The sequence below is a fragment of the Schistocerca nitens genome, chromosome 7 (genome assembly GCF_023898315.1).
Source record: "Schistocerca nitens isolate TAMUIC-IGC-003100 chromosome 7, iqSchNite1.1, whole genome shotgun sequence".
Taxonomy (NCBI): domain Eukaryota; kingdom Metazoa; phylum Arthropoda; class Insecta; order Orthoptera; family Acrididae; genus Schistocerca; species Schistocerca nitens.
This window is the reverse complement of record NC_064620.1, coordinates 245,410,584-245,436,619: the sequence shown is the minus strand read 5'-3', so window position 1 is coordinate 245,436,619 and position 26,036 is coordinate 245,410,584. Positions and strand designations below refer to the sequence as shown.

Genomic DNA, 26,036 nt, shown 5'->3' with positions numbered 1-26,036 from the left:
AAAGGCAAAAGTCCCAGGTTCAAGTTCTGACCTCGCAAACAGTTTTACTCTGCCAGGAAGTTTCTTATTAGTGCACACTCTGTTGCAGAGAAAAAATTTGTTCTGTATGTGCATTGTTTGCCAATAAATGTTTCGATTGGCTTGTCACTTAATACGAACATTGATAATGGTTCAGATAGTGAAAGTAATTGTGGAAATTTCACCGTTCCACCCGCACAGCTCATTTCTGTTGTTTCACTCTTAAATTTGAGGGCACTGCAATACATACATAATTCAACCAATTTTTTTTTTTTTTTTTTCCAATAACCACATGTGAGTGAAGACTGTAAACATTATCAGCTTTGTAATGGAATGCAGCAAGATGTAAATCAGTGTGCAGTGTTCATCTAGATCTAGCACTGCATACTCAAATGGATTCCATCCTTTCTTCCTGTTTCTCATCTCTTTCAGATGAACAGGCTCAAGCAGTTTGTGCTCAAATGATTTCCAGTTTTGCTTCCTGTTGCTTGTCTGTTCCTGAAGCTCATGTTGCCTTTGTCTTTCATGCTTAAGGTGTAGATTGACCAGTTGTTTGTAGTTTAACTGACATAAATGATTTGACAGAAAAAATGATGCTGTGTAATAACTGTTGCAAATCCACTTGGAGTAAGAAAAGAGGATGTTTGTGAAATCTATTATCTAATGTCAATTGGCAGTTGGAGTTTCGCAATAAACTCCTCCTGTAATGTTAATATATGAACTGAAATGTTGCTGTTTGTGTTTGGTTCAATTCAATAATGTCATGTGTGTGCTCTTAAATTCCGAAAACACACAAACTGCTGATAAACCATATGAAATACACTCATTTGTTGAAATAACTCACATGCCACGTATCGTAAAATCAATGTACTAATTCAGAAACCTTCATGGGCATGTGCATGATGACTCACCAAAGTTTCATCACATTCGGGTCGATGGCATAGGAATGCATACGGGATTAACAAATGTATGGTAACAAAATATTTTATTAGTCTTTGGTCCTAAAACTAATTTATTTTGTAAGCTGAAATGATTTGTTGTTTTGTTTAATTAATTTGCACAGAGTAGACAATAATTGAGACCCACCTCATCTGTTTTAACTGTGAAGCCCAGTTTTATTATAAATCTTAATCAGGAAATTCCTGTGTCTGAGCCACATTGTTTCACTGTACAGGTATCATCGCTGTGAATTTCATCTGACATTGCCACCAGATTCAAGGCATGGGTCTGAAGGAAGCAGGCAGCTAATAGATGTGTCTCCAATCCCAGTAACGGTCAGACATAGTTTTATGAATGACACTATTTATGCAAGGAACTTGTGTGACAACTTCAATGTAAAGCATAAATTCTTTATTTCAATGTCATCAATAGTAATTTCCTTTCTGTGTCTACAGATATCTGCGTACACTAAATGGGACACAATATCAGAGCAGCTTAAACCAAGTGAGCGACCTGTGGTTCTGAACAGGGCAAGTTCAACAAACACGACCAATCCTTTTGGCTCAACATTTTGCTACGGGTACCAGGACATCATCTTTGAGGTATTATTTTTAGCCCGGAGTCAGCATATTTGGCTTGGTTTCATTAATTGCATGTTCCATGTATCGTACTAATGACTTCTCGCTATGGTTTGGAATGTCTCAATTTTACACTTATTATACATTTTTCACAGTGAAAAATATCACAATGTATTAATCACGTACATGATTGTCTTAAACTGCCTTTTTTTTCCAAAGCCGTTATTTTCAAACATATGCCCATGCACATTCCTTGCTCCTAAGAGCTGCTGCAACTTTTACACACTAGGCAGGAATGCCCCTCATTGCCACTGTGTGAAGGACCCACAGCAGTTCAGCAGAAAAATACTGTGGGCATGAGGGAGTAGTCCCTGTGACCATCAGTGAGAGTGACCAGAGAGTTGGACGCCATAGAGTCACTAGACAATGATGATTCACAATGTTGCTGCAACCTGATAGTCATCGTACACCTGCTGCATGGGTGTGGAACATATGGTGGCATGTTCACTGCCATGACTTATGGCCTTGCCTTCAGTCATTTGCTAGCAGCCTGCGCAATCTCGACCAAGTGGACGATCCACAAGAAGTCCTCCAGTGATAGATTATTCAGTTTCACCACTACTGTGCAAGCCTCAGGGTCAGCTCCCAGCTGAACCACAACATTCATAAGAAGCCTTGCACTCTTGATTGGAGCAAGTGAAATAGCATTTGCAGCTGAGACATTGCAATTCACTGACCCAGGAGCAATGATTCGCAAGGCTGTTTACGATATTGGTGAAGCTCAAGCCTGGAAACAACCACATGATATATCTGTGAATAATAATTAGTCCACAGTGGGTATATCTCCTGAAAGAAGAGCACGACGTTCTCAGACAGAGGTGCTACTTTGTGGAGCTGGAAAAATGTGCCCGATGGCTCCCAAGACAGAAATAACGATCGCTGTAGTGAATCACCCGTGACTTGAAATAGCGTGAAATGTTGTTTGACTCGATGCAAATATGTCTCCCAGTCCACAGCATCACTAAAAGGTGGAGACAGTGGAGGACGAATGGGGACATTTCCTGCAGGGGGTGCTGAGATCTGGAGCAAAGCTTCCTCAGGTGCTCGGAATTTGTCTGCCTGAACCTGAAGCGACTTTTACAGAAAGTCTATCTGAAGCTGCTGCTGTTGCATATCTGCTGCTGTTACTCCAGCAAGCAAATCAGTTTAGTGTCCATGCTAATGAACAACTTTTGTTTTCCTTATTCCCAATGCTATATCTGCCAGTAGCCAGATATCAGCACTTTCATCAGAATCCAGGAGAGAAACACTTAAAGCCACCTGTGGAAGAGAACATGACACCTAGCAGGAGCCAAGCTGAACACAGCTGATTGGTGGTGGACAGGACACAGACAGTTTCAGGACCAAATCAACCTATGTGAACAACAAAGTGCAAAGTGAAAACCTTAGCTGCAGTGATGTGTCAACAGGCCAAGAGCAAAGAGAGAGGCAATCTGACCAAGCAAGGTTGTTATCCAGTAGTCTGAAGTATAGTCATGATAGTAATTGACAATATCAGACACAAGTACAGAAGTCACCGACCTTTTGCTGGGTGGCCATATTTATATTGGCTGCAAAGAACACCATCGGCCAGCCTATTCGTACAGTGAGACATGTGGTGCGTTCATGCTGTGAGTGCAATGTTACGACGAGACTGTGCCCTCTGACAGCCATCCGAGGTCCATAAGCTCTGGTGGCATTCACCTTCCACAAACACATACATAACAATATATATTAACCTCATAGTCAAACTTTCACAGTTTAGGATCCAAGTTTGAGTCTCAGTTGATTGCACAATTTTGAAGTGGCCTGTATCAATTCATTCATCATGTTCCATACATCTCATCGTGAAAGAGAGCCTTGGAAATGTGAAACAAGCCAAAGGGTTTCTTAAATGTAGAGCAGCAGTTGGTACGAGCTCAGTCTGCATGCTTTATTGGTTGAAAACTGTCACTACACTGTTAGATATTCTTTGCACTTACAGAGACTAAATTTAACTTCATAAAATTGGCAAGTAGGCTCAAACTCGAAAAATGCTGCTGTTTTCTCAGTTACATTAAATAAGTATTCTGTACTCCTGTTGCTAGATTAATATTAAAGTAACCGCAGTAATAATTATCAAAGAGTAATAGTTACTTACCTTTGCAGTGATAATGGCCTGTAACTGAAAAAAAAAATCTTCAGCACGTCAATGATGGTGACAATTTAATTTGTAACTGCAGCCAGTAAGAAATGTTTTTGCTTTGCTTTTGAATTAGTAGGGTTCACTTTTTTGCTTTATGCGTGATGGGGACTTGTTAAAAAATGTTCGCACCAGAATACAGAATTCTACTAGGAACTCAAAGCAAGGAGACATTCTCTCTGGGAAATCTATTTTTGTTGCTTGCATTGTAAGTGTATGAACCAAAGCTGAGCTAAGTTTGAAGTTTTGCACCTCACCTGTCTTTCATAGGTATTAAATTTATTGTATCTTGTGCGACTGGCAGATTTCAGCCTTGCAGGCTATTTTCAAGTGCAGAAGGTATTGATGTGTTGTACAGTTATCCTATTATTAACTGGTGGGTATAGACAATCTGAGATTTCAACACATCGACACCTACTGCAATCGAAAATGGCCTGGCCAATCGTGAAAGATACTATAAATTTAATACTTACGAAAAACTGCAGAGGTGGAAAACTTTCAAAATGTCCTGTGACAGATATATGACTGTGGTATCCACATGAAGAAAATGATGAAGTTCAACTGGATTAATGTATTATTACTATGAAATATCATTAACAGTAAATATACAGGGAAATAAGTGTAAAAATACAAAAGTCTTTGATAAAGTCCGAACAAATGTGTGTGTGTGCAGCTATTTTATACAGTATTCTTATTGCTCACTTGTACTGAAAAAATATTTTTGATTATTTCAGCTTTTTGTTAATATCTAGCTTGCTATCCAGCAGATAATGTAGGAATTGTACCAACAGTGTTTCATTTAGTGTATGATAATCGATGTTAGATCTTGGATGAAATGCCATAATACGAGTCTTTGTTAGATTATTCGTTTATTTTGCCTTACATCTCTTACACCTTATGAGACAACCTTAATGAATCAGCATTGCAATATGCATAGTATGTGAACAGTGCATAATAATAATAGTAATAATAAATGTGTTTATATATGGTATCAATATTAGTGAAGGAAAGTTGCTACGCACCATACAGCGGAGATTTTGAGTTGGGATAGGCACAACAAAAAGATTCATACAATTATAGCTTTTGGCCATTAAGGCCTTTGTCAGCAACACACACACACACACACACACACACACACACACACACACACACACACACAACTTGCACACACGTCTGCAGACTCAGACAACTGAAACCACACATATATGATATTTCAGAAATGTCAGTCTATCAGCATTGTATTAATCAGTTTCCTAATTATGTTGTTGTTGAATGTAACAACATCTAACAGAAATTTATGACTACATTACAGAAGGAATCACTTGTTGATGTGAAGTGGACATGTCAGGGGAAAAGTGAGAAATAATAAGTTGAGGTTAGTAGCTGAAGTAAAAGAGAGAAAACAGGAATAGTTAGATGTGGGAAAGCATGGATAATATTGACAATGTGATAGAGATACTGGTTCACTGTGTAACTCCCCCCCCCATTTCGCACCGAACTATATTATTCGCATACGCTGTAGGTAAAGTTATATTTTAATAATTTTAGCATAATATATACCTTTCCTCCTTGTCATGAGACTCATTGTTGTCCACATCCGTTATTGTGAAAACTACTAGATGATAACATCTCCTTTCTTAAATGCTGGAATTTATTAATTAAATCACTCAATTTATAAACATTTATGAACATCGAACACTGTGTGCCATTCTGCCACTCATCTACGGCCTTGCTACCGAGCAACCTCTCTCTCTAGCCTCTCACACCCGACTTCCACCCACGGACTCCAACACTCGACTGCTGCTTACCCACTCGCACATTGTTGACTGCACTGCAGTCTTTGCTTAAACCATGTATGATCTGTGCATAGTGCATAATCGATACTACGTAAGGGTACTGTGCCCTTACATATCCCCACCAAAATAATACTTTAATATGAAAAAATGTAATAGTGATATTAGATTTGGATATTAAAGTAGAAAAATATATAGAAAGACAAAAAAGAAAAAAATGTAAAATTACATTATTTAGCCAAAACTATTTGCTTATTTATGGAGAACCTCAAGCCATTAAGAATAACTCTCATTTGTGTAAGGAAAATGGTTTTAAGAAATTCAAGTATAACTTAATCACAGGACATTAATCAAATTATATCATTAAATCACTCACTAATTAGCAACAAGGTAAGTCAGGTTAATCGCAAATGATTGTGCACACTGCATAATGTCATTGAATTAACATAGCAACATGAAACACAATGCTGTAACGTCCCAAATAAATAGTATGGCTAACTGTGATACACGAATAACAAGTGTCTATTAGCTTGTTCATATGAATTAAATACTAATGATCAGATAGTCACTGTATTGAATGAGTAGAAACATAGGCCTAACTGAATGAATGTGATCAAAAAATAAACAAAATAATAAACAGACAACTCTAACTACTACACAAAATCCACAGGAAAATATTCTATTACTACCCCACATAAATTAACACTCAAAGTGGCAGCATATTTTGAAAATGCGATACTGTTATATTTATGGCACACAGTTTACAGGGTTAGTAATACATAAAATTTGACAAAAGACACATACCTTGAAAAGTAATCCATAAACAAATAATCACCTTGCAAAACACTTTTTTTTACATAGCACTTCATATCTAATTACTTTGCTTTAGATCCCTGCCTATATGTTGAGTCGTAAATCACAAGCGAACATGCTGATTCACTACGCACTGGGCTGTGGCATCTATGCCACTGGGGATATACCACCACAATAACAATAACACTTTCACTGTTTACTCTGCTTTTTCACTTCCCTATATGATGCGATGCAAAACACACGTATTTGTAGCTTTCGATGAATTATAGGGGTGTGGCATCGAAGCCGCCGGCGACTGTAGACTCGTTGTCTCTGCAAATTGGTGGAATTGTAGTAACAGCGTCATAACAGCGACTCCCGCGCCGTGAAGGTGGTTGTTGTTGATCAGCTGGTCGCTGACGTCAGCATCCCATGGTTCCGCGTTCCACACAGCTCGTCACCCTGACAGACTAGCGCAACGCTGGACAGGCGACAGTCGTGCTGCGTGCTAGGTTCTCGTAGGGGTTGGTAAATCCTCTACTGCAGTTGTAACATGTGACGACCGCGCTGCACACGCATCGCTTCACGTCGGTGGCTCCACATTGGCTCGGCAACATACAAACACAAAACGGAATTACGGCAGTGGGGAAACAAAATACACTGCGCGCGCACGTCAATCAGTCTGTAGTAACCACAACACTCATGCCACGCGTTCCTATTATTGCTTATAGACGTGTGTCTCACTCAAGCACTGCACAATGTTTACGTGACGGCATAAAATGTTTAAAACTGATTGCATCTAGCTCACAGAAGCTACTGACTATTGTCCATTTATTTTCACACAGGCAAAATGATACGTACACAAATAACACAATGTTCACTTTTTTTTTTTTTTACAGAGCATCTCTTGTCTTGCAACACTTCTTATAGATGATACGGTTTAATGTTTTCTACATGTTGTAGGCTATGATACTGACCGGACTGCACCATTACAATTTCAACCGAATTAGGGTGAACAAGTTTTCTAATATTGAATGGTCCTCTGCAGTAGTGATGAAACTTTTTTATCTCTTCATTTGCACTTGATGATTTTGTATGATTTCGAATAAGTACTAAATCACCGACTTTGTACGTAATGGGCTTCACTATCTTGTCATATGCCAGCTTCCATTCTTCTGCTCGTTTCTTCATCTCCAACGCGATTTTAAAGCGCTCCTCTTGCGTAATTTTCTTGCGGAAAGGAAATGTATTCATGAAAGATACTGTCAGGTTTCTTTCCAAAGAGAACTGTACATGGCAGCAATCCCGTTGAATCATGCGACAAACTATTAATTACTGTTTCAAAATCTCTCAATCGTTCTATCCATCTTTTATGTTTCTTCCCACAATGTGCACGAAATAAACGTCCGAGTTCACGCATTTGACATTCAGTCGGGTTGGACGCGGGTCTGAAAGAGGAAATTGCAATGTGCCGAATACCTTCATCATTAATAAAATTTTTCCATAAGTGTGACCGAAATGGTGGACCATTGTCTGCTAAAATGCACTCTGGCTTGACAGTATTTACGAAGTATTCTTCCCTGAGTTTCTTGATTATGATCTTACTATTGGCTTTCCTGAGTGGGTAAAGGCGTACAAATTTCGAAAAGACATCCATCACAACCAAAATTTGAGTAAAATTCCCTTTTGATCTGGGTAGTGGTCCATAGAGATAGAGAGCTGAAGTTTCACCCGGATTTTGAGGTATAATGCTATGCATGAAACCTTTGTGCTGAATCGTAGACACTTTAGTTTTTTGACAGAGATCGCAAGATTTTAGAATTGATCGTACTTTTCGTGTCATGTTATCGAAGATGACGTTCTCTTGCAGTTTTTAGTATACATTTACGTGGCCCAAAATGAGCATAGCTAACGTGAACGTATCTTATTAATTCATCCACTACATGTTTGGGTATACATAGCCTCCAATGATCGGAATTCAAGTTGCTTCGCCAATAAAGGATACTATCTTGTTTTAAATAATATTGACATATCTTGCCACTACTCTCGGCATTTGGATCATCATATTTTTCTTTAACCATCCTCAATATTTCGTCTGCCTCCTGTTCCTGTTCCTCTTTGATGTTCTGCAGAATCTTGCATATATGACGCTCGCCTTCAAGATCTCACATAAAATGAATCCTTATATCTTTCTGTAGTGGATGTGCAACATTAACTGAATCTTGTCCTTCTGATAGCCTTGACAGCGCATCCGGTACGATGTTTTGCTTTCCTGGTATGTACCGAATCTCAAAACTGTATTGCTGAAGCAATGACAACCACCAGGTTAACCTATTGTGCATCAATTTGCAATTCATCAAGAACGATAATACTTTGTGATCTGTCACTACGACAGTATGCCTTCCAAATAGATAAAAACAAAACTTTTTGAAGCTCCAAACGATGGCAAGTGCTTCTCTTTCCGTGACAGTATATTTTCACTCCCAGCTTGTGAGTGCGTGGCTCGCAAATGCGATAGTATGATGTTCAATAACTCCGTCAACTTCAATTAATTGATATAATTCTGCGCCAAACGCATAATCGCTTGAATCGGTGCCAAGGTAAAACTTTTCACTTAAATCAGGGTGGTGAAGGATAGGTGCTTCACACAGTTGGTTTTTTATTGAATCAAACGCTTCCTGATGTCATGAGTCCATTTCCATATAGCACCCTTTTTCAGCAAGTCCATTAATACAGGAGAAGATAGGCAGCATCCAGAAAGAAAAGACGATAAAAATTACAGAAACAAAAAAAAGACTAAAGTTGCTTACGGCACTTAGGTGCCGCAAAATTTCTTACTGTGTCCATTTTTGTTGGATCCGGTTCAGTCCCTTGTGACGAAATAATATGCCCAAGGAATTTAATTTGTGACTTGGCGAATTCAGATTTTTCCAGGTTAGCAGTCACTCCAGCTTTCCTAAATGCTTCAAGTATCCGATGAATAATTTCCAAATGTTCTTCCCATGAAGCTGTGCTAATCAAGATATCCTCAACATATAGTGTTACATGTTTCAACAAATCTTCGCCTAAAACTTTATCCAGTGTTCTCATAAAAGCCACTGAAGTAATCGAGAGACCAAAAGGCACTCTCTGAATTGGTAACTTCTACCATTATAAAGAAATGCTGTATACTTTCTACTATTCTCTTCTAGCATTAACTGCCAGTAACTACTAGTCAAATCAAGGCAACTTAGATATTTGACTCCTTTGAATGTTTGTAACAAAAACTCCCGGTTTACTGGCTGATCACGCTGTGGTAAAATTATGCGATTCATTGCACGGGCGCCAAGAACAATGCAAACTGTGCCATCCTTCTATGCTACAGCATGTATTGGGTTTGAATATTCGCTATCTGAGTGCTCAATTATTTGATTATTCAACATCCTCTGTATTTCCTTGTTAACAGCTTCCCTTTTTGCCAATGCTATTGCATATGACTTACGCGAAATGGTTCATGGTCCTTTACTTTAATTTTACAAGTACATCCTTTAATTAATCCTGGTATCTTTGAAAATATATCGACATAGCATCTCAGTAGTTCCCTCAGTTCTTCTCGTTCTGCTTCAGTCAAGTCCACTAATGCTCGAATCTTGGTTCGAATACAATTTAGAGTATCCTCCTCATTCCTCTCTTGCAGCTTAGTGCAGTTCTCTGAATTGTTTAAAGTGACAGCTTCATTTTCTCCTCTATAACGCATCATCCTTATTTTCACGCCCGCAGCACCCTTATTATCCATAATAAACCCCTTGAATACAATTCTTCTTTCTTTATTCTCTCTCCACATTCGCAGACAATTCTCCTCAAAATTAATACAGCATCTCATCTCCGAGAACTAGCCCAACATAGAGAGAACCAACAATTAACACACTCTGCTCATATTCGTCCCCTTGAATACAAAATCTTAGTAATGCTTGTCCTTTAATTGGTTTGCTTCGGTTTCCAACTGCACTGACAATACGTACGCCGTTAACAGGAAATGTGGGAATAGCGACAAGATTGTTTAATTGCGAAAATAGATTTTCAGAAATAGCACTTGCCTCGCTAGCTGAATCGATTAATGCATCCATAACAATACCACATACTTCGACTTCCACAAATGGCATCAGAATTTCTTTATTAGTTTCTTCATTTTCTCGACACAAATCTTCGTTGACATCATTTACATGTTCACACTTCATGGCATTTATCATAATATCAGACCCTTGTCCCTGTGACAGAGTTCCGGAGTGGGTCATCTTTGAAACTTTGCTTAGTTTAACTGTTCAGAATCTCGCTGATTGCGATTGCGGCTTCTTGCACGTTCTGGTGAGCGATACTGCCCTCTGTCTCTGTCATTGTGTGGCTGGTTCAGTGGATGATTTGACCTGAATCCGTCTTGTACATTGTATTCGTTTCTCCTGTGTCTATCATCGTCTCAGCAATCAAATACTTTCGGTCATTCGTAACTTGGAATTCCTTCCCACACTTGGCCGTTATGACGATTCAGGTAATTGTTATTACTGTGTCGCTCACGTTGATCGCGTTCGGCATTGAGCAATTCCATTCGGTCAATTAACAAACACACTTGTTAACTGTGGTGTGAGTGCTAACTTCTCATGCACCAAAAATGGTAATTTCTGGATTAATATAAGCATTAGCTCTTCTTCTTTAACTGGATCGTCCAAGTATGCATTGTCGTTCCAGTACCTTTGCATAAACTCATGCATTGTACCGTGATGTCTTGCATAATTTGGCGGTGTGAGAATTTTTGATTTTACGTCCCACTGTTTTTCTTTCAACCAAATTTTTTTTTTTAAAATGCTATTTCAGATTCTTCATACTTGGTGTAGTTGTCGGATACACTTATACCCCAAATATGTGCCTCACCCTTCATGTGACTGACGCAAGTATCAATTTTAGCACGTTCCGTATAATGTCTCGGAAACGCATGTTTGAATTGTCTGATGAACGCAACTGTGTGGATGCCTTGTTTCAGTTCATATTCATGAAATTTTCGACCACTCAGTCCATTGCCAACAATTAATTGCGGCAAACCAACAATATTGTTATCTGGTTCACATAACACTGCATTAATTTCATCGCGCAAAATTTCTTTATTAATTCCATTTGACATTGTGTAGTTGTTTGTTACCTTTTGTAGTATCTCATGTACCTCATCACTTAGTTCATCACATCGCGTTTGTACGCCGTTAACCATCTTAATTATCGATTCTTTGTTGGCTTTACAAGAACTTTTAATTTTGACGATTTTGTCATCTTAAGCCTTAACTTTGTCATTAACTTTGCAAATATAATCTTCCATTTGCCTACACCGTCCGTTAACTTCAATTTTAAGATCTGTAATTTCGCTGCCAATGGCCTCATGTTTGTCTTGACATTCTTTTCGGAGCTCATCATGCTTTTGTTCAAATGAGCTGGTGAGTTCCGTTCGCAAATTACTAATCACATTAGTTAGTGTCTGATAATCATTTTTGATTTCCTGATGGAAATTTGTTTCTTCATAAAATTTTGTTATTTCCTCATGCACCTTTTTATTTTCCTCATGAAACGCTCTTGTTTCTACACACGCCTGTCTATTTTCCTCATGAAAAGCTTTTATTTCTACACGCGCCTGTTAGGCAAATCAAAACTAAGAATACCACTGTTCTCTGTCGAATTAACTGTAGTGTTTTCCATCACATTAATTTGTTCTCTGTCAACCACGTTATTAAATTGTCCTCCCTCATCTTCAGTAACACTATCGTTTTGTTCTGAATTAGCCATATTAACACTGTTCACAACCATCACTGTTCGTTATAACTTATGCTTGCTCTAAATTGAAAAGTTCACTCGCAACTTAAAAGTCAGTAACACTATTGATTATTCTTATTCCTATTTGTTCCTACACAATGTTGAGTTCACTTAATTTCAAAGCGCTGCTGTGCTGAAATGCTGCGGACTCACCGTTTGCTGTGTTGTGTTCTCCGTCGTTTCCGAAGATTGCTGTGGAATCGAAGTCCGACACATGTGTCGCCATATGTAACCTCCCCCCAGTTTCGCACCAAACTATATTATTCGCATACGCTGTAGGTGAAGTTATATTTTAATTATTTTAGCATAATATATATGTTTCCTACTTGTCATGAGACTCATTGTTGTCCACTTCCGTTATTGTGAAAACTACTAAATGATAACATCTCCTTTCTTAAATGCTGTAATTTATTAATTAAATAACTCAATTTATAAACATTTATGAACATCAAACACTGTGTGCCATTCTGCCACTCATCTCCGGCCTTGTTACCGAGCAACCTCTCTCTCTAGCCTCTCACACCCGACTTCCACCCACGGACTCCAACACTCGACTACTGCTTATCCACTCGCACATTAAACCATGTATGATCTCTGCATAGTGCATAATCGATACTACGTAAGGGTACTGTACCCTTACAACTGTTAGACACATGGAATGCAATTGGTATACAGTAAGAAGGAAGCTTTGCTGATATCAGATAAAACTTTAACCTCCTCATCAGTGCAGAGTGGTTTCGAATAAACCCGTGTCCGGTTATCCTGATTTAGGTTTTCCGTGATTTCCCTAAATCGCTCCAGGCAAATGCCGGGATGGTTCCTTTCAAAGGGCACGGCCAACTTCCTTCCCCATCCTTCCCTAATCCGATGAGACCGATGACCTCGCTGTCTGGTCTCCTTCCCCAAAACAACCCCAACAATCCTGATATTCAATTAAATTATTGCCATGAATTTTAGACCTGTCATGTTTTGAAACTCCGAACACGTCATAGATATTCAGTACTCATGGTGACATATATTTTGTATAATAGAATAGTTACAAATCACGTTAAAAGCAACCTTTGTTAACCCTTTTGGCACCAGACGTTTTCTCAAAAGATCATGTTGAAAGTGCCATGCGATTTTACAGTAAAATGCAGACCTCTGCCATACTTGCAATAAAATCTAAACTAATGCATAAATGAATGTAATTTTTTTTAATTTTTAGGGAATGCTGCTGGCTACAGTTATATGTGCAATACACATTGTCAAAGAACATATTTTCCGAGAAAAAAATTATTTTCATGATGGGGTTTATCGAAAAAAATTAAAACTTTGATTTCAATTTACTCTGAGACCCATCAAATGATGATATACTCAAAAATTTCAGGTATATATGGAATCTCAGTAGTTTCCTTAACAAAAACATCATAAAGGAATACAAAAAATTTTATTACACTAAGGAAAAAAACAAAAAGAACATAACATTACAAAAAAAATTGTTTTGCTCTGAATGTGTTCTCAGTTCTTTAGTCATAACTCACTGACAAATGTGAGGTTGCAGTTATGACAACTATTTGCACACATGCTGACCAACACATGAAGGATGCAGTCCTTTCTTGCAACAAACACATACTGTTCGTGAGCGTCGCTTCTTATCCTTTGTAGAACAAACATTGCAGTAGTGTTCCTTTCTCCCCGGAAGAGTCTCTACACCATATACTATTGGAGCAGGTACATTTATATCTATTGCACTTGTGGTTGCAGTCTGTGCCTGAAACCACTGTTGAGAGAGTTTGCAAATGACTGTGCTGTTGAACTTCAGCCGTGTCAGTGGTTTGTCATTGGGGTTTAGGCTTTCCTTATACAAAACATATGCGTTCAGCAACATCCTGGCAATTATGCTGAACACTACCTTCTTCCACATCTTGACAGTCCTCCTCTCATCTAAATAGCAGTATGCCATTATATCAGATGAGTCAATGCCACCCATATACTTATTATATTAAAAAATCACATCTTGTTTCTTGACCGACTGTCTATTACGAATTGTCTTTTCTGATGATGTAGCAGAGGATGTTGTACTCACAAGGAGGACTGGGTTTCTCTGTGATTTCTTCTATCTGAAGCCACAGAGAAGTATAAAAGATTTCCTGAAAACTTTAGCTGACCTACAGCATAATCCGACAGAAGACCACGTGGCAGGAATTTTCTGTTTCTTCTAATTGTTCCCGTTAGATAAGTGCCGACTGAATACAGCTTTTCTGCCAGAGAAATAGATGTAAAAAAGTTATCACAAAACACATGGTAACCTTTTTGCATGTAGCTCCCAAGAGCTAGTAGTTTCATGACGACTACATATCCCAGACCATTCTCTTTTATTTCGTTTTTGTCATCATCACTTTTTGCACCACGGTATGCATAAAACCCTAGGCAGTAATTTACTACTGAATCACATAGCATCCAAAATTTGACTCCCCACCTGTGATTATGTTTATTGGGGAGGTACTGGATTAGCTGTGAGTGCGCCTTTGTCTAAACAAGATTTTCATCAACACTCAGTTGCTGGTGTGGAGTGTAGTAGTGACAGAAAACATTGTTGGCAATATCCACCAACACTTGAAATTTGGCTGTTGGATCATATAATGGGTGACCAGGAGGGTGAAGTTTCGAATTGTCTGCAAAATGTAAGAACCGCAGCAACAACTGAAACCTGTTGCGTGAAAACATTTGCGAAAACCACGGTGTCAACAGGTTTGCATCAGTTGACCAATAACTAAAAATCGTCGGGTTTTTTTACCAGTCCCATATTCAAAATCACTGCTATAAAAGCCCTCATTTCTGCTACGTTGTTGGTTGCCACTGTTTGAGTCTCGAATTTGGCAATAAATGCGTTGACTGAATCACCTGGCGAGCGTATCTGTTAGTCTCAGTCACCATAATCGTAAGAAGCTGCTGCGAAAACAACAAATTGAAAAAATCGTTTGGTGTGGCGTTTGCTGGTATTTGTTTAGGGCCTGGTAGTTCTGCATACACAATGCTTGGAGGGAACGGATTATCTGATGCCTCATCCATTATTTCAACAAAAGTATTTGCACTGCAATTCCGTTGTGTTTGGTCATCGTCGTTTGCTTACGCACAATCGTCACTTGAAGAAAAAACGAGGAGTCCTCTTCTCCACCGGACATCTCACAATCTGATTCACTTTCTGCAAAGCCCGCAAATTCATCTTCACTTTCACTACTTCTCATATTATTGCCTAAAACACTCGTATCAAACCGCAACTTCTTACTTCACGATGCCATGCTGCCACGAAATACTTGGTAAATAAACAACACCAGAGAAGTTTATTTTACTCGAAATATCGCACTGACAATCGAAAAGAAGATCGATTTGCTGTGCCTTCGACCTTCCTTCTGCGTCTTGGCTAGGAGATACTAACAACTTTGCCTTCAAGCGCGGAAAAAATGAATGAGAAGGGCATCACGATCAGATCGTTACTGGCATTTTTCGCCGAAAATCTGGATCACGATCAGATCGTATTTGGCACTAAAAGGGTTAATACTAATATAGAAATAAAAGAGAGCATTGAACATATAACCCAGTTTTTTTTAAAAAAAAAAGAAAATCATAAAATAAAAGGGACTTAGTTCCAGGTGCAGTAACATCCAGCTTATACTACTGCATTGGCCAATCACATTAATGTAACCATCTGTCAAAAGCCTGCATAACCACCTTTTGCAGCCCAGACTGCTGTGAAACATCCAGGAAGAGAGTCGGTGCGATTCTGGACGGTACCAGCAGGGATGTGGACCCATGCTGACTCCAGTGCTGTGGCCATCTGCACCAGGCTTCTTGGTTGAGAATCACTTACACTTGCAAACTGTGCGACATGGTGCATTGTCCTGCTGGTAGCTCTCGTGCACTGCATGTGAAAGTAGATATCATCCCCAGTGATAGGTGCATACTTGTGTTGGTCCAGGTCCCTTCCAGAACAATGAGATTATCCAGGAAACACCACAAAAAAATCCACCAGACCATAACATTCCAGCCTGGACCCTTCCGATGATTGTTTCAGGTAGTTTGCTTTGAGACATTTCATGCCATACATGCTGAAGGTCATATGTCTGGAGTATAAAACGTGATTCATCTCAAAAGGCCATCTGTCACCAATCTGTGGACATTCAGTTCCAGTTTCGGTATGCAAATTCCAGCCATTGTCGCTGGTAAATAGCAGTCATCATGGGTGCATGTACCAGGCACCTGCTGCAGAGGCCCGTACACAGCGACCTTTGCTGAACACTCATTGAGGAGACACTTTTGGTAGCCCCATGGTTCATATGGGTAGTCAGTTGCTCAACAGTTGCATGTCAATTTGCTGATACACATTTCTGCAGTTGTTGTTCACCCCTGTCATCTATGACCTGTGGCACACCGCAATTGCCTCAGAACTAGTTTTGGGTAGCACCATTTTGCCATGCATCATATACTTCAACCATGGCGGTTTGCAAACAGTTTACAAACTTAGCTATTTTGGAAATGCTTCCACCCTTGGTCCGAAAGTTAATGACCGTGCCCATTTGGATGTCAAAAAATAAATTACCCTGTTTCAGCTTTACAACAACGACTACACTGTTTATCACGTCCCCTCTGCATGCTTTGTATATCCTCCATGTCTAGTGCTGCCACCCGCTGTCTGTGAGTGGTTATTACACGTTGATACCAAACATAGATTATGGTCGCATTAACGAAACTGGACCACGTATATTTTTTACTGGCAGCATTGGAAGAACTTGAAGTTTGCCAACTAACTACAACTATGCCTACTCATAGACCTGTTGTTGCTATACTGTCTACATTGGTATGTACATTCCTCGATAATCATTGAGCCTGTGCCTACACATGTGGGTGGCTGAGTGGCCTTATTTTTCCTTCATGTTTTTACCAGCTGTAGAAGTATGAAACTGGAATTTGGTTGCAATAATTACACATCTGTAGTTTGAAACTGATAAACAGTATTTTATTCAAAATAATCTCCATTGCTATTTTATATATTTGTCCCACCTCTCCAGCAGGCTATGAATACCACACCAAAAAAAAAACAGTTCTTCTTTCGAAGCAAACAAGTCGGTGAGCTATTTTTGTACATTTTCATATGAATTGAAGCATTGTTCAGGGGGAGCAAATTCAAATAGATGGAGCCAAGTCTGGAGAATAAGCCGCATGCCCTACTGTTTCCCACCTGTAAACTCGATTGTTTCCCTGACCCATTTTGCTGTATGTGATGGGGTGTTATCATAGAGCAATATGCCTTTTTCCATATTCCAGTCGTTTTCCACATAATGCTCAATTTAAATTGGTCATTTGCTGTTGGTAGTGATCGGTGTTCATGGATTCACCAGGTTTTAGCCCACCAAACACAGAGCATTGTCTTCTTTTCAGAGCGATTTGTTCTTACGGTGGATGTCAGTGGTTTACCTGGATTCACCCATGATTTATGATGCGTAGGATTCTCAAAATATCCCGTTTTTCATCACCTGTCACTGTTCAATGGAGAAAGACTGGCTTTCTGCATCACATTCAATTGCTCCGTGAGTTCCTTTTGAGTTTGAGTATTGCCTTCACACCTTCTTCCGGTAAGGCCTGCAATTCATTGCCTTCAAACTTTTTCCGTGGTTTGCCATGCATGTCGTTTCTCACATCAGAATCACCACTTTTGAATTTTTTCAACCACTCGAAGCACTGTGTTCACCGAAAGTTTCAACAAGCATTCAGTGTGATTCTGCAACAGTTTTCTTCAAATGATAACAGAAAGCCAAAGCTGTCTGCAAATCGTAGTTCGTAGGCACAAAACTCAATATGTTTACAGGTTTGAAATAGATACCGATATATGCAACTTGGGTTACTATTTGTTGGCATTCGTCAGCCATTGCAGGAAACAGATGATGCTGCAGATGTGGTCTCACAGGCCCTACACTGACAGCTTGCACTACCTATAAGGAAATTCCGGTTTCATACTTCTACACCTGGTACACATATCAATCATTTTCTATGATGTAGGAAACACTTCTTGTGATCTGCTGACTTTACTTTGAAATTCACACGATCCATGTAATGTTTTAGACTGTAAGTTGAACAGTGGTGTTTGAGATATTAGACTTGGAGTCATATTTACTGTATCCATAAATTCTGATCACTTACAGTTGTTTGCAGATCACAGTCTAATTATCTGCATCCTTTCTCTAGCTGGAAATGCGGGCTACTGAAAACAACATGATCAGCGGGACCTTCCTCTCCATATTCATAGATTGATATGTTGTTATATCCCTCTTGATGCAGATGTTGAGGATATGGACCATGAGCTGTTAATAAGTGCACCAAACATCGAGTAGTGGCAATGTCTTGCAATCTGACCCTGTTTCTAATGCTTGATAATATACTGTATACCAGCTTTGCCTTGCTAGTGTCCCAGGCAGACTGCTGTCAATCTAACTTCCTGGCTGATAAGTGTCCTTTTTTCCAGTAATCTGAGCTCCTGTGATTTTGTTCACATGATTGTACTGTTTAAGCCCCAACCAATACAACACTGCCATGTAACATACCACGATATCCATCAGACAAATACCAAGAATCACCAGTAAAGTCTTTCTTGACTGGTTTAGTGCAAAAGGCACTGAAGAGCCTTGGAAGTATGTTGCATTGAATTCGTCACAGTACTGTTCTGTAGCTCTTCAACTGAAGGTTAGTCACCCAGAAGCTGGCAGCTTTCTGAGTAATGGATGTAGTATGTTCTAGAAAGTTCCATTTTTCACATAGAAGAATGCATAGGTACTTGCTGTTTTTATAGGATTTCTAAGAAGCCTCAGGTAGGGATTTATAGCAGGAGAAAGAAGTCTTCCCTTCAAAAATGTGTACATGGTATCATGAACATCTATAGTCAGTTTGGTGCCTGCGCATGATGGCTTCATGTGAACAAGCACATCATTCTGAAGTATCGCCCTGGATCTGCAGACATAGGTATTAGGATGTCATCCATGTATACAACATATTCGACAGTATCTGCCCTGTCTAACAGATGTAGTAGAGATTCAATACTTGGATCCCAAAACAGTGTACCATTTATGGAGCTTTGGGGACATTATTTGGTAGTCTTTTTGATTATCTTGTTCTGCCCCATAAGCTTCTGGATCCTATGTCCGCTATAATGATAGACAAAGGTCTTGTACAGACATTTGGACACCCAGAGAGCTCGGAGGTCTACAAACATGGTAGGCCACCAAAGATTATCAAATGCACCTGTAGTGTCAGTCTTGAGTGCAGTTGCATACTTCAGAGCCAAATTTTCAACAATCTGAAGAGCTCTATTAACCACATCATACATTGACTTCCCATTTCTGAATCCATTTTGGCTTTGATTCAGACCCAGGAGCTCGCTATACATATGCAACTGGTCACAAAGCAGACAATCTTGAACTTCGGCCTAGACATTTAATTAGCAAATGGGTCTATAGCTTTTTGGTGATGACAAGCCTTTATAATTTCTATATTTAATCATTATTTTTTTAGCTGTTTTCCAAATTGGTGGAATCCTACCTATTCGCTATGCCTCATTTAGTGATGCTGTCAAATGAGACACTGTCAGGGGACCTATCATCCATAGGACATCAGGTTAGAGGCATCTAGACCTGGTGGCTTTCCAATTTCGAACTTGTAAATCGTGATAGCAACTTTTCCTCGAGCAAAAGGTAACAACAGTATCTGATTGTCATGTAGTCCACTTTTTAGTTGTGCTTGAATTTCAGTATCTGTGTTTGTGTTGTCATCAGGAAGTGGGGCTGTTAGCAGATACTCTGCTGTATCTATCCACTCAGCCACATGAAGCCATAGTCTCTGTGATTTGTAGATATAACAGTAGAGGCCTTAATCTTTTTAGTTAATAACATATACATTCTTCTCTAGAAGTCAAATTGAAATTGCCTTCATAGAAACTTAGAACAGTTTCCTGAAGCAATGGTTTGTAGCACATCTCAGTTGCCCTATATTCACAGAACTTTGCAGTGCACTCTGTTTGCCCTAAAGCACATTGATATGCTCTTCCTCTTGATCTTGCCATTATGCTCAGCATGGAAAGTTGTGGTCTCTGTGCGATTATAGCCTGACTATTTATCTTTTTCTTAGGGGTAGAAATGTTGTGTGTTCTTTGCAAGACTTCACTTAATATTGTGCACCCAAGTCTACATTTAACAGAAGTGATTCCATTGGAAACACTGCAATAGGGGCAAGTAAGCCAGCCTGATCTATTTTCCTGATATCTAACCCAGTCATGCTTTTCTCTGGTTTCGTGCTCTACTGTTACCTTTTTCTCCTTCGGAGACAGTTTTGTTATGATGACTGGATGTCGGGTACTGAAGCATTTGCCAACTGCTCTGGTGTGCAAAAATTAAAGTATGGACCGTCCATAGAAGGACCAGTGTTGTACAGAAGGTAATTGACGGAAATATACAATGGGGCAAATTGAAATGACATCGTGGACATTACAAAAGGTGTAACAAGGTTCTTAACAGGGTGTGTGATCACCACGGACAGTATTGCATACTCTGCAATGTGCTCTCATGCTGGTCACATTCCTGATAAGGAGCTCCTGTGGCAGGGCCTTCCATTCCTCCACCATTGTGTTTGACAATTGCTGGATGGTCGGTGGTGCATGTGGACGTGCTACAGTAAGGCTCCCCAACACATTGCACACTTGCATGATAGGCTTTTGATTGGGGAAATAGGCAGGACAGTGCATTCTCCAGACATCCTCTCATTCCAGGAGGTCCTCCAATTGCGCTGTTTGACACAGCCGCATATTGTCAGCCATAAAAATAAAGTTGGGGCTAAATGCATCCAGAAAAGATGAATATGGGGAAGGAGTACAGTATCGCAGCAATATTCACCTTTGAGTGTACTGTGTTCAAAGATTTTGGGATCAGTATGCCCATACAGCATTACACCTTCCTACACAGTGACTCCTGGACCACCAAAATGATGATGTTTGACAATGTTCCTGGGTGCATTACATATACTCATCTCTCCCCATATGAGGATATGTCCAAAATCACTACTCATACTGAACCTGCTCTCATCCACAAACAGCAAGTGACCCCAGTCCTTGGTCCAGTCACCATGTTCTTGGCATTGGCCATTGCAAATGGTGCCATTGATGTATGGGTGCCAGTGGAACACAGGGGACTGGTCATCTGGCAAGGAGATCACCCTCAAGCAGTCACCATGCCACTGTAGAGTGTGAAATTGTGTGCTCTTCTGTCATGTTAAATGTGGTTGCACTTGTGCCCACTGTTTGGGGTGGGTCCCTTCTTGTCTGTTGCACAATTTAATGGTCATCTCCTGCTGTAGCTGACCATGGTCGAGCACTTCCTCTTATTTGGGCAGCAGTGCGTAGGATTTGGAACACTCCGCTTGCACATGAAACGATACTGTGAGCAGTACCAAACCCCAAATGCTCGTCACACCTCATTCTTCTTCCCCATCTGAAGTCTTCCAGATGCTGTCTCTGGGCAATGTTGTAATGAAGAACATGACCACAGTGCATCACAACTGCTCACTTATTGACTCACACTGTCTTTTACTGTTCCTTCAACTGCCTCATGTTACGGTCCCAGCCCCATTTGGTGCTATAGTCACACCAAACTCACAGCATATGACATCCAATTTTCTGTGCGTGACTAGGAAACTGGCAACATGCCCCTGCACTTTCGTTAATTTCTGTCAAGTAGTTAATATGCAATGTTACTTTATCTATCTAATTCTTAAGTTTTGCAGAGCATTGTATTAGTCATAGCTGCTGCCATCTGGTTTGCCCAATTGTTAGTTATATTGGTGACAACACCTGCTCATCCCTAGAAAGTACTTGGCAGGTCTTCTAGATTTAAAACAATGGGCTCTGACTCCTACATTTACTCCTGTAGTGTCTCATGTTGTTTATCATTTTGCCACTGTGCCACAAGAGGATCTTGCATTCATATCTCTTGTAACACGGAGAGAGATATCTCATCCATGTAGAGCTACGACTATGAGTTTATCTACAACCAGTCAGTGGGATGAGAATACTGCATGTGTATGCCTACTACAATCCACTTTGTCTGCACACCCTTCATTTCTACTGTGAACATATGCTTGTCACATAGCAGTGCCACCTTAGTCACAGTGAATTTCCCACGTGTAATGACAATGGCAGACATTGCGTCATCATGGCTAGTGATTGTTAACTTACCTGTAGGAAAATGGGGGAGCATATTGTTTCTAGAGTATGGTTCTTACAAATAGACTGTTTTAACACCTATCTCATCAATTAGTTTTTGTATGGCAGTCATTGCCAGTTTACTTCACACACCATTAATCTGTAGTATCTTTATCCTTGTACATGTATCCATAGTGAAGAAAGCATGTCGGAGAGGAGGGGGTTGGGTCAAAGTATGTGTGTCCATATGTTTTTACAGTATCCACTCACAATTGTTCAATGTCAAATGGTTCATTTCTTCTCATGAACACCTGCCAGAGGAGGTCTCACTATGGTCTAAACTCTGTTGGCAAATTATTCACTCTTAAAAGAATACTGCACGATGCCCCAGGCGCAGGGTATGTAATAGATTTCCCTTTAGGATGCCGACCTCTGATAACATATCTGAGAACAATTCGCAGTACGCTGGGATTCTCCAGTCAACTTAACTGGACATACATTTCTCAGTTAATATAAAGTAACTGAATATCATTTTAGTAGGGTTCAAAATGCTGTAAATGTTTCTTCTATTAGACAGGAAGTTCTGATTTTCACTGTTTTGCAATTTTTATATTCTCCAGTACTACCATGGTCACCACACTCAACTTCATATGGAAATAACAGAGGATCTGCAGATGATGTTAAAGCTAAATGGGCATGTGTTGCTACTGTAGGTATGGTAGTGATGTCATGATAGTCATCATCATCATCATCTTCTTTATTATACCCTTTTTTCAGAAGCTTTTTGGACAGCTGACACGATGGGAAGCATCCTATTGCAGTCATAGCTACAACAGGAATATGTCTTCTGTCACCAGTTCCCACAGCTTGAGAAGTGGATGCAGATGATCCCCATATTCTCTCTCCTCAGATGGAGATCACAACTTCATCTGTTGTTATTCGGCATATGACGGGCAAGTGCCTTCATAGTCTTGTGGGTGGGTCAGTATGTCATATTGCCTATGTTTAAGCTTCCTGAATGTTAAGCTTCACTTGCAAAAAGTTGCTGTAACTCAAGTTCATTTAACATTCAACACATCTTTGTGTACATCATGACCCATTTGAAAGATCTGTCTCCTAAGTTTCTTTGCAGCTGCTGCCTCTAATGCCTTTTGTAGTATCATGTTGACTGTGAAATTCATTAAGCCAAGATGTTGGTTCTCAAGAACCTCTGTACTAATTATTGCTGGAATGTTGTCAAAATGTGACACACTTCTCCCAGGCAGTATAATCCCAAGTAACTGACACCAGGCTATGAACAATGCCAATTCCTGGCTACTGTTGATGGGGATTTGTGTATCAGTTTCCTGTGCAGTATATCTTCTGTTACTTGATTTACATAGATTTTATATGGAGTTGACCACTCTGTTTACTTGTATTTTAGATGGGTGCTTAGTATGTTATAGCTGTTTCACTATGTGACAGCAGTGCATAAGCTGCACAGTCTTTCCCAGGTGAGTCACATTTTCTGTTCCTGTTGCAACATGAAATGCAGAAAGTTTTCTCATCAATTTTTGTGCATGCACTTTCCTGGTGGCCCTCTGCTAAACAATGGAGAGAACTCTATATTTAAAATTATGTAGCTACTCAGTGTGAACAAAGACACAACGTTTATAATATTTTGGCAAACGTGTGCATAATCATTCATTCTTAGAGGGCGGATACTTACACACACCATTTCTTTTGCTGCAGAAGTTTAAAGACATGAAGACTAACTTCCATTACATGATCAACTTAGGTTTTCTCTCAGGGTCCATTTTGGAAGGTCAGTCATACCTCTTCATATTCCTTCTTTTGCATGTGCTCAGCCAGATTGAGCTTGTATATGTCTTTGAGAAGATGTTCGTGGTGCACTTTGTTGGACATATTCTACATAATTATCAGAGGCTTCTTCTTTGGTGATTCACACTTAACACTGTGTATCTGATTAGCTTTCTCGTGAAGCTTTTTGCAGTCATCATTGTGATTGGATAAGATGCAGTTTACTTTCTTTCAGAGCTGTATGGCTGAAATGGAGACAAGATGAGGAAAACATTAGTGTCATGCCTGGGTACAGCCAAGATGCTGGACGTATCCAAAACTTGGGTTGCAGTTTTTCAATGATGATTGGTACTTGATACGTGAAGAAAAATACCGAGGACACTTATGACTAGGAAACAATTGGAGAAAATGAAGTGTTTGAAAATAATGTTAACTATCAGGTTAGATTTAGCCTCACTGAGCAATGGAAGAACTGATGTTTTCAAACAGCCAAATGTTACACTCACCTTATGGAAGTAGTTTTGCCTAGCTTGAGTCATCAGAAGTTTTTAGTGCTTGTGCTGTGTTAAACTACTTCACAGGAGTAAAGTTTCAGCACAACTTAAGACTACAATTTTTTGTTTAATTTTAGGTGGAAAAATATTTCTAAATTATTAAATTGCATGTAGATGAGAGAGATTTCCTGCATACTGAGATAGTTTGTTCTTTCCAGTTTGAATGATGATCAAAGATAGTACTGAGATATTTGTGAAGGAGTATAGAAGGAATGGTTTCATGATAAGTTTAGTGATCAATTCCTATTGGGATATGAGGAAGGTCTGTGGCTTCTTGGAGTTTAGTTAAAAACCTAGGTTCAGTATCTGGCCTCACACTGAACAAAAGTTGTCATTCATACTTGATACAACAGCAGCTTCTACAAAAGAAGTCTCAGTGTTCTTATTGCTTGCAGTTAGTTACAATCTGTTGTCATCAGCAACCAAGTGATAGTTACAAGACTGTAGCACAGATGAAACATCATTGACATGCAGTGAGAAAAGCAGTGTTACAAGGACTGAAACGTAGCAGACCTCTGAGATTACAGGTTTCGATGATGATGATGATGATGATGATGATGATGATGATGATGATAACCCACAGGCAGTTTGTTGGTATCTGTTTCTAAGGTATCTGTCAATCCACAGTATTACACTGTTTGAGAAATTTTAACTGTTTCATTTTGATAAGTACTGTATCAATATCAGCAATATTAAAAGTCTTCCTGAAAATAAGTGGAGTCAGTATGGTTTCTCTATGCCTTTGCGTGGTTGGTTTGGTGTCATAATTTTGCTTTGATTATTGCAGTTGCTGAGTTATGGTTTTTTGGAAGACATGTGATACTTACCATGGATGTTCTAAGCTGATCGATCAGCTGTTCGTAAACAATGTACTCCAAGGTGTTAGGTATTGTGGATAAATGCTGATTGGCTTATAGTCACTTGACAAAAAAAGGAATTAGGCAAATTAATCTTTGTTTCCACTCAGTATTATGTGTACCATCAACAAGAGAGAGTTTGAAAATCTCTGAGAAAACCAGTGCCACCTTGTGTCTGGTAATTTATTGTAAATTGAAAGCTGAGTCCTGTAGAGAAAAAGTTCTTTAATTTGTCTGCCGAGGCTTGAAAATTATTAAATTTTCATCTTTATTAGCACCCAACTGCACAGTTTTCTTTCCATTGTTCAATGACCTGAAAACAATAGAATGTGTATGCCTGATTTTTGGCTTTGTCCATGGTGTGCATCATTTTGGCACATAACAGTAAAGGTCAGAGGCTGGATTTCACTTGGACCATCTGTATGCAGAGGCT

The 26,036-nt window shown here is 39.4% G+C and overlaps 1 protein-coding gene across 1 annotated transcript in view; it reads left to right on the top strand.

The window, feature by feature from the left end:
* Positions 1-26,036, top strand: part of LOC126194837 (PHAF1 protein CG7083) — a 154,069-nt gene that overhangs the window by 96,859 nt on the left and 31,174 nt on the right. The window contains exons 9-10 of the mRNA XM_049933172.1: positions 1,193-1,292; positions 1,413-1,559. Coding sequence (XP_049789129.1) covers positions 1,193-1,292; positions 1,413-1,559 — 247 coding nt within the window. The remainder of the gene's footprint in view (positions 1-1,192; positions 1,293-1,412; positions 1,560-26,036) is intronic.